The sequence below is a fragment of the Maniola hyperantus genome, chromosome 13 (assembly GCF_902806685.2).
Source record: "Maniola hyperantus chromosome 13, iAphHyp1.2, whole genome shotgun sequence".
NCBI classification, from domain to species: Eukaryota; Metazoa; Arthropoda; class Insecta; order Lepidoptera; family Nymphalidae; genus Maniola; species Maniola hyperantus.
Genome location: NC_048548.1, coordinates 13,235,650 through 13,244,864, shown reverse-complemented (window position 1 = coordinate 13,244,864; position 9,215 = coordinate 13,235,650). Strand labels below are relative to the sequence as shown.

Here is a 9,215-nt window from a genome sequence, read left to right as displayed (position 1 = left end):
AAGAATGCTATTAAGAAGTCCCGCCGTTTTACATTTTAATAGTACACATTTGTCTAAAAACCGGTAGATTACAAAAACTAGATATGCGCGCTAAGTATTATATTTTTGTTTTGTGGTAACCCTCAACTGAATGTCATTTTGACAACTGACAAGTGACATTTTCAATTTTTGTGGGACTGTGGCATGGTTGCCGTGTTTGGCGCCAATTTGTTTTATGATATAATTTCATATTTTATTACAATATTTTTGTGTCTCTAATCAAAATCATAGAAGTGCAGCCAACAGTGCCAAGCCAATTCATTATAGTTTATTTAAGATGTCGAATATGAAAAACTTTGCAAATGCAGCACGCGTGGTAAACAAGAGGCCTTTCAGAGTGTCAATCGAGGGAAACATAGGTTCAGGCAAATCGACATGCATTAAATATTTCGATAAATATCCTAATGTCGAAAAGCACGCTGTAAGTGAGGATTGCTTACTACCAAACTAACATAATGTGCTTAATGAAATCCCATGAAACCCCGGTGCATATCTAATATTGCCCCGCACTAATGCACACAGGGCCCTCTTTCCCAATGGGCACTCTGGGCACGTGCCCAGGGCCCACGATTGATAGGGGCCCACTAGTCCCTGCCACTTGCATTTACCAATTATATTTTATTGTAAATATACCAAATATTTCAAAAGAAAGTAGTAGGTAGGTACTCTGTCAAGATCAAATAAGGGCCCCATTATCCTAATGTGCCCAGGGCCTCCAATAGGTTAAAGATGGCCCTGAATGCACATAAAATAGTACTTATACCATGAGCAGGGCTATACTTCTAAAATTTCATTCAAGAAATTGCTGCTGTAGGTACCTGGCAGTGAAGATAGGCAGGGAAAGATAGTAGTGATCACAGTGGATTCTTCTGCAGTCTGCATCATACATTGTGTGTATTGGTATGCTTTGCATAGTGATATACCATATAAATTTAACTCATCACAGGCTCACTCCTGAGCATTAGGGCATTGTGTCAGACTAGCCTAAACTTTAAGCTATGGTCTGCCAAAAGTCCTAGTGCGCATTGGCAGACTTCACACGCTAGAGGTTCTTGCCTGAGATTGAACCCCTCACCTCCCAAATAGAAGGCCAACATCTTAACCACTAGGCTATCACCACCCTTAGATTTATCTGGTTCTACTGAATTGGGTTTATTGACTCCAATTTTTTTATTACTTTATTATAAACTAGGATAAAAATAATGACGTAAACTGAAAAAACTAATTAAATTCGATCAAATAACAAAAAAGTTACAAGCATTTAAATATTTCTGATTAGACAGAGATAGCGATATAGCATTTTGACGTCACACCTTACTAATGCCATAATAGCTTCGTGTGGTTTCATACAAATTTTCGTTTTGCGAGAAAGGGATTGAAGGACCCTCCCACTCCAAAATTAAAATCCCTGTAACTTTGTAAATCTTTGTTGCCTTTTAATATTTTTTTCAGCGTACGTCATTATTTTTATCCTAATTTATAATAAAGTAATAATAGTTATAAAATTCATAAGTAGGAAAATACCCAATTATAGCAAAACCAGCTTGTTGTTACTTGCATAATATTATACTGATTGTATCTAACAGTGTAGTTGTTTCAGGAGCCAATAGCAGAATGGCGCAACGTGAGTGGTCACAACCTGTTAGGGCTACTCTACAGTGACATGAACGAGTGGAGCTTTGCCTTCCAGCACTATGTGCACCTCAGCCGCCTCAAGATACAGACCAGCCCGCCTTGCAGCCCTAACATCACCGTCAAGATGTTTGAGAGGTATATTTCCCTTCAGGTGGCATTATAAAATTCCACCCTGTGTATATCTGTATAGTCTATTATACTTATTTTGTATATATAGTGTATTAATTATATTATATTATATGGTTTAGTTTATTTAGCTATTAGTATTTAGGTTTATATACATCACCTCTCACTGTCCATTTGTTTGTTTTCTCCCTATCGTTCAGGTTGTCTGGAAGAGATTTCCATTTAAGTATTTTGCCAAAAAACCACCTTTTTGTACCTACTTTTTAAGATTTCTTTTTGTAACCTGTCATAACCTGCCATTTTTTTAAAGATATTTGTAGGTATCAATAATCCTATTGTTTTCATTTTAATATTCCAGGTCAGTACAAAACAGCAGGCACTGTTTTGTGGAGAACGCCAAAAAGCAGGACTTCCTCAAGGACCCAGAGTACCAAGTTCTGCTACAGTGGTTTGACTACACTGAGAAATACTTGGACATCAGCTTAGACCTTATAGGTAAGCATAATAATATAAATAAAAGTCAAAGTCATAAGTCAAAATTGTTAAAGAGGCTGTGAAAAGCTGACAGACAGAATCGCATTTATATTGTTTGGTATACGTTGATATGGATTTTTTTAAATAAAATTTCAGTGTATTTGAGGACAACTCCCAAGACAGTGTGGGAGAGAATGATGAAGCGCGGGAGAGCTGAGGAGTCGGAGGTGCCTTTGGAGTATTTAGAGCAAGTAAGTACATTCAATACGTACTTTTATATCAGCGTTTTTAGGCGCCGGCAAATCAACCCATGTCAATAAAAAACCGGCCAAGTGCGACGGTCGGTAAAATAAAAAATGCGGTAAAATTCGACGGTCCAAGCCCCGCCCGTTGCGCTATTGACGTACCTACTCCTAGCACAAGCTTGACGCTTAGTTGGAGAGGAAAGGGGAATATTAGTCATTTAACATTATTTAAAAAAGAAAAAAAAATCTTTTTTGATGATTTTTTTAACTATTACAGGTTCATGAATCATATGAGAACTGGCTGAGTTCCCCCGACATCGGCTGCGAGGTGCTCACGATTGACGCCGACCGGAGCCTCCACTGTGTCACAGAGGACCTGGAGAGGTACAGCTATAAAATACTTGGCGGCAATCATACTAATTGACAGAAAACATACCTTATATCTTATGGTATCATCTTCTAGGTAAACGCGTCCCATATTAGGCCACATAATCACTTTCCATCAAGTGTGAGTGTCGTTTGCCTATAATGAATATAAAAACCTACCTACAGTATTTCGAAATGCAAAGATTCTAATATTATAAGGCTGCAATTAACTATGCAATATGTTTTGTGTATGATTTAGTACAAAATATTTAAAAAAGAAAAAATGGATTATTATTGTCAATATACATACATTTTATTATTACATAATACAATGTGGTTAATTCTGTTGTATACAATCCACTAAACTAAATTAAAATGACAAGTCTAATTATGTATTGCTATTACTTTCATCATACTTCCTGCGGAAAAGGATAGCACTACACTGTATCCAAGGAAAGAAGTTAGTATAGAGCTTTCTGTTACATAATCCCATACAAATGACAGAGACTAAAATATCAGTGGGCGTTAACCATTTTGAGACACCGACCAATCACAAACGAAACTATGTTTTCAAATTGAATTCCGAATGTTTTTGAAAACATTTTCGTTGTATGGGATTATGTAACAGAAAGCCCTATACTAACTTCTTTCCTTAGACAGAGTAGTGCTATCCTTTTCCGCAGGGAGTATGATGTTGGTTAGTCAATCACAAACAAGTTTTCAAAAAATATTCGAAAATGTTTTCAAAAAACATTCAGAATTCAATTCGAAAACAAAGTTTTGTTTGAAATTAGTTGGTGTTTCAAAATGGTTAACGCCCACTGAGATTCATGTCTCTATCACTCTATCATTTGTATGGGATTACGTAACAGAGACAGCTCTATACTAATTTCTTTCTGTGGATAGGGTATAGATATTTTAGACATGTTAATTGACAAGTACAACAGAATTAGCCCACAATTGACCCTTTAATTCTGTAACTGTAATTAAATTATAAAATACTAGCTGATCCCCGCGGCTTCGCCCGCGTAGATTTAGGTTTTTAAAGATCCCGTATAGCCTATGTCACTCAGGAATAATGTAGCTTTCTACTGGTGAAAGAATTTTTAAAATCGGTTCAGTAGTTCTAAAGATTACCCCCTACAAACAAACTTAACGACATTACCTCTTTATATAATACAACGGGCCGTGCAGCAGAAATCGTAATATTTTAATTTCGCCATAACTTCAAAACCAAACGTCCAATTTTAATCATTCAAAGACCAAATATTATCTCCATAAACTGTTCTTAGTGATGAAATCATTTATTTTGATAAGGATTAATAGCATGAGTAAAATAAACGCGTTTAAATGTAGTCCAAAAAAAATTCAAGATTTTTAAATAAAAAAATGGTTGCTGTGCCTCACTCGACATAGATGGGTATAGTGTGTCGCGGACTTTTTTGTAGATATTTATAAGATCTACAATTAATTAGAACATTTTATGGTTCTATCTTTTATAGTTTAGGCAGCGTACGCAAAATAAGTAACTTTTCTGGTTGATTTTTTACACCTTGTGTCCGAAAAACCCAAATATCTTACGGAACCCTATTTTTTTCCAAAATAAAATATAGCCTATGTTACTCGTGGATAATGTAGCTTTCGAATGGTGAAAGAATTTTTAAAATCGGTCCAGTAGTTTTTGAGCCTATTCAGTACAAACAAACAAACAAACAAACAAACAAACAAACAAACAAACAAACAAACAAACAAAGTTTTCCTCTTTATAATATTAGTGTAGAAAATAAAGATTGTGTTATTATTAGACTGATAAATTATGTAGGTAAATATATTATTAGCTATAGATATTAAGTAAATTATTGTAATTCGATGATTATTAATATTATTATATAATGAAGTATATTGCACAAATTTCGCTCGAAGCCTAATTTCTTTTTAATTATTTGCTATAATAAAATTAGGTTATGTAGTAAAAATAAATGTATAGGACAATTGATTTATAAGAGTTATTTTAATAATTATACTATTATAGATTTTGACTAAATAATGAACAAATAAGGAACAAAAATAAATTCTCTTGGATATGGAGTTTTATTTTAGTCCTGATTTTCAAATAAAACTATGGCTAAATTGAGATGATATTATTTTTATTTATTTATTTATCACATAAATTAATAATCCTAATTTAATTCCAATTTTGCAATCATCCTGGTCATTACTATGAGCGTCTTTTGGAATGACCCTAAGCAAGATAAGACTAAGCACTTTTTTCAGTGCATATTTAATTCGTACCTATAAAGAAACGAATCGAAAATGGCAGCGGTTATTTTACCCTCTCACTCGCACACTATACCTGTGTAGTGTGCGAGTGAGAGGGAATGATTACTGCCACGTAACGATTCGTTTATTGGCACATCTTCGATATTTTTATCATAGTATCATCTTCATATTTTACTCTTTCCATTTAAAATGTAGTACTATAGCACCTTTAATTCACTTTACATACAGAATGATTGCAAAACTGGCCCTAATTATTTATTTACAAGCACTAATGCGTTATATTCAGCGGTACAAGTGGTCTGCGCGGATGTTGGACGCGATCTCGCTCTCCCACTTGTCGCCGTTGGACAGAAGCTTCTCTTTGTTGTAGAGGAGTTCTTCGTGAGTTTCTGTCGAGAACTCGAAGTTGGGGCCTTCCACGATCGCGTCTACTGGACAAGCTTCCTGTAAAATATTATGTTTTCTTTAGGCATGATTTGAGACTAACAAGAATCCAGATCTTTTTAGTATTCAGTGCCCCAAAAAAACCGGCCACGTGCGTGTCAGACTCGCGCCCTGAGGGTTCCGTACTGCAATCGTATTTTATCGACATTTTGCACGATAATTCAAAAACTATGATGCATATGATAATTATCTTACTTCAAAAATTGAAAATACTAATTATTAGTTCATGACCACAATTTTTTTTTGTGATCTAACCCTAAATTCACGGTTTTCAGATCTCCCCCTTATGGCTGCTATAAGACCTACTACCTATCTCCCAAATTTCATGATTCTAAGTCAATGGGAATTACCCTGTAGGTTTCTTGACAGACAGACAGACAACAAATTGATCCTATAAGGGTTCCGTTTTTCCTTTCGAGGTACGGAACCCTAAAAAAAGGAATCATTGTAGGATCACTTTGTCGTCTGTCTGTCAAGAAACCTACAGGGTACTTCCCGTTGACTTAGAATCCTGAAATTTGGCAGGTAGGTCTGTTCTGTCTGTTGTCTCTGTCAATTCAAGGGAATCAAAACCGATAGGATACTTCCCGTTGACCTAGAATCATGTTGGCAGGTATAGCAATGTCTTAGCAAAGATAGCATAGTGGAGACCGACAAAACGTCATATAGTTATGAGTGACAGAGACAACGCTCTACAAATCCGAAATGTCATTCTAAAGGCCGATGTACATTACTTTCGGCTGCGTACTGTATTTATAAGAGGGAACGCATATTACCTGGCAGAACCCGCAGTAGATGCATTTGGTCATGTCAATATCGTACCGCGTGGTTCGCCGGGAGCCATCTTTGCGCTCTTCAGCTTCGATTGTGATTGCCTGGAATCAATATTTTTGATAGAGGTTTGAAAATTTTCAACATAGAGGTATAAGTCTCGTAAATTGCTAATGCGCGCGGCCGCCATTTTAGTAACGTCAGCACTAGCCTGAAGTTTCGAGCTGATGGTATATTTTACTTAAATATACATCAAATGACGTCATTTCGATGTTAATGAGACATGGTTCCAGCGCATTAGCAATTTGCGGGACTTATAATACGTAGCTGCAGCGTTCCAGAGTGGACAAAGAGGAACGAAGACTACTATCTAATTTTATTCCTTACTATCTTATCTAAGTTACATTATTACTAATGGTAAATCAAATACTATCTTAATATTATACTTATTAACTAAATTTCTAGGTTTTATACCGGTGTCCCCTCTACCATGTAGTTGGCAACAGAGGTCACATACGGAAGCGAATGGAAACCTTGGTGCTATAGTGCATTCAATATTAACTGGCGTGTTTCCACTTGAGACCGTCATTAGTAATAACAATAGGATTACATTCGACATGCCATGTAATTAACATGATTTAAACAATAGGGGTAGTAAACCAAACACTCATAGAGCCCATTCATTTTTAAAGGAGCCAGTTCAACCTCATATATTTTGTTGCAAATCAACCAGTGTTGATACTTTTGAACTCACCCGCCACGACTTAATTCTACGATTATTGCTAATGACAGTCTCAAGTGGAAACAGGCCAGTTAATATTGAATGCACTATACTTGATAATAATTATTATAATATTTTCAGGTGTGTTACCTGTGCGGGACAGATAGCCTCACAGAGTTTGCAAGCAATACACCTCTCCTCCCCAGAGGGGTAGCGACGCAGGGCGTGTTCTCCTCTGAACCTGGGTGATAGGGGCCCCTTCTCAAACGGGTAGTTGATTGTTGCTGGCTCCTGTAATGGAAAATTTTTATTCTTTACTTATTTATTCAGATACAAGTTAGCCCTTGACTACAATCTCACCTGGTGGTAAGTGATGATGCAGTCTAAGATGGAAGCCGGCTAACTTGGAAGGGGTATTGGTTTCCACACAGCATCATACCGGAACGCTAAATTGCTTGGTGGCACAGCTTTGCCGGTAGGGTGGTAACTAGCCACCGCCAAAGCTTTCCACCAGACCAGACCAGAAATTTAGAAATTACATAATTCCAAACCCCTGCCGGGAATCAAACCCAAGACCTCCCACTAATAAGACAACAGCGCTTACCACTGCACCAAGGAGCTTGGTATTTAGTAGAATAATATATTGGTGTGATCAGTAATAGCCTAGTCACTAGGCCCTAGTGGTTAGGGCGATGGCCATCTATGCAGGAGGTTGTCAGTTCGATCCCAGGTATCTAAAACTATCAACAAGTAATATGATTCAAGCAATTATATATCACTTGCTCTATCAGTGAAGGAAAACATTGTTTGGAAATCTCCATGCCTGAGAGTTCTCTATAAAGGCTCATATACATATTTCTTCACTCCACAACTACTCAACCAATTTCAATAAAATATGGGACATCGCTTATTACACACTCAAATTAGTAATACTTTTATCCTAGCAAAACAAAGTGGTCAAACAAAACAAAATCTAGTATCCACAATCCACATAATATTTTGTAAATTACCTTGAAAATATGGGCTAGAGTCACAGCAAATCCTCTCGCCAATTCAGTCCAGAACAGCGTTTGCGCAGCCCTATTTGTCATTTCTTTCATACTCATGTTTGGATCCTCCGCATTTACATATTTATATCCAGGTGACGTTGGAGGATACACTTTCGATAGTTTGCCTTCTTGACCAGCGCTGGAGTAACGGACTAGCATGCCAGTTGAACCATATGGTCTAACTGAAAAAAAGATATTGCAACTTTTACCAATTTTATGGTTTTAGATTAAATATTTTTCGAATCAATTGAATATTCACAAAACTTTTTATTTACGGTTGCCCATATCAAGGGAACTACGTAACTTCAAAATTTCAGCTAATACGCTTAAATACAATGATTTGTTTGGTTTCTATTTATAATGTTTTGTTTTTCTGTGAGGTTATATTTAGTTGCGTAACTTCGCATTTTAAATGCTATAAATACTAGTAACTGCAAAAAAAATTATCCACAACTGTAACAGTCGATTTTACCTCGAGCCGACACAGAAAATATTTTGGCTAAAGACATTTTAATCGCTTTATAATACAATTTTTGTGAAAATTCGCAAATCAATATTCGCAACTCAATTTTAAAAACTGACCACAGACCAATAACCCCGACTGTCAAATTCAATAATTCACCTAAATAAAATCGAATAAGCCCGTGATACACATGCCAGTGAAGTGCTGGTAAGCTGGCATGCCAGGTAGAATGCTGCACATGCTTGTTAGTTGTATCTGGTATGTACCAGTGGTATGCCAGTTTCTGGCTGCGTCTACGTACCTGTACCATACCTACTAGTGACGTACGAAGATCACAAAATGAATATCAATTTATGAAGAAATTAATAGTGTTAGTTATATACAATACAACTAGTGATTATATTAGTGAAGAAACTTTTTATAGCTAGGAATAGAAAAATACGCCAATAAATAGGTACTAAACATATGTGTTAGGTCTTTAGTTCACTTTAGTTAGAGTGATTGTGCACTGGGTTCGATTTATGATGGGAGTCCAATACTTTCATCATAAATAAGCTAATTACTCTGTGTACATCAACTTATTCAACTTCCGCTCGAACGTC

At 36.3% G+C, this 9,215-nt stretch overlaps 2 protein-coding genes across 2 annotated transcripts; one reads left to right on the top strand and one right to left on the bottom strand.

Moving 5' to 3' along the window:
- Nucleotides 1–312: 312 nt before the first annotated feature.
- Nucleotides 313–3,886, top strand: LOC117987439 (deoxynucleoside kinase-like). The gene is made up of 5 exons (XM_034974455.2): nt 313–460; nt 1,640–1,809; nt 2,159–2,295; nt 2,431–2,525; nt 2,797–3,886. The coding sequence occupies exons 1-5, from the start codon at nt 317–319 to the stop codon at nt 2,941–2,943; spliced, it is 693 nt and encodes a 230-aa protein (XP_034830346.1). The 5' UTR covers nt 313–316; the 3' UTR covers nt 2,944–3,886.
- Nucleotides 3,887–5,015: 1,129 nt separating this feature from the next.
- Nucleotides 5,016–8,780, bottom strand: LOC117987471 (NADH-ubiquinone oxidoreductase subunit 8-like). Its single transcript, XM_034974487.2, has 5 exons — nt 8,623–8,780; nt 8,112–8,332; nt 7,252–7,392; nt 6,386–6,484; nt 5,016–5,609 (listed from the first exon to the last, which is right to left on the bottom strand). Exons 1-5 carry the CDS (start codon nt 8,657–8,659, stop codon nt 5,448–5,450), a joined length of 660 nt encoding a protein of 219 aa, XP_034830378.1. The 5' UTR covers nt 8,660–8,780; the 3' UTR covers nt 5,016–5,447.
- Nucleotides 8,781–9,215: the final 435 nt, after the last annotated feature.

Excerpts from the sequence above, each read along its gene's own strand:
- LOC117987439 (XM_034974455.2), top strand. The coding sequence starts at position 317 with ATGTCGAATATGAAAAACTTTGCAAATGCAGCACGCGTGGTAAACAAG. Across the intron at positions 1,810-2,158 it reads ACCGTCAAGATGTTTGAGAG|GTCAGTACAAAACAGCAGGC; the intron begins GTATATTTCCCT and ends TTAATATTCCAG. Across the intron at positions 2,296-2,430 it reads CATCAGCTTAGACCTTATAG|TGTATTTGAGGACAACTCCC; the intron begins GTAAGCATAATA and ends ATAAAATTTCAG.
- LOC117987471 (XM_034974487.2), bottom strand. The coding sequence starts at position 8,659 with ATGTCTTTAGCCAAAATATTTTCTGTGTCGGCTCGAG. Across the intron at positions 8,333-8,622 it reads ATTTTCTGTGTCGGCTCGAG|TTAGACCATATGGTTCAACT; the intron begins GTAAAATCGACT and ends TCTTTTTTTCAG. Across the intron at positions 6,485-7,251 it reads AGGCTATCTGTCCCGCACAG|GCAATCACAATCGAAGCTGA; the intron begins GTAACACACCTG and ends TATTGATTCCAG.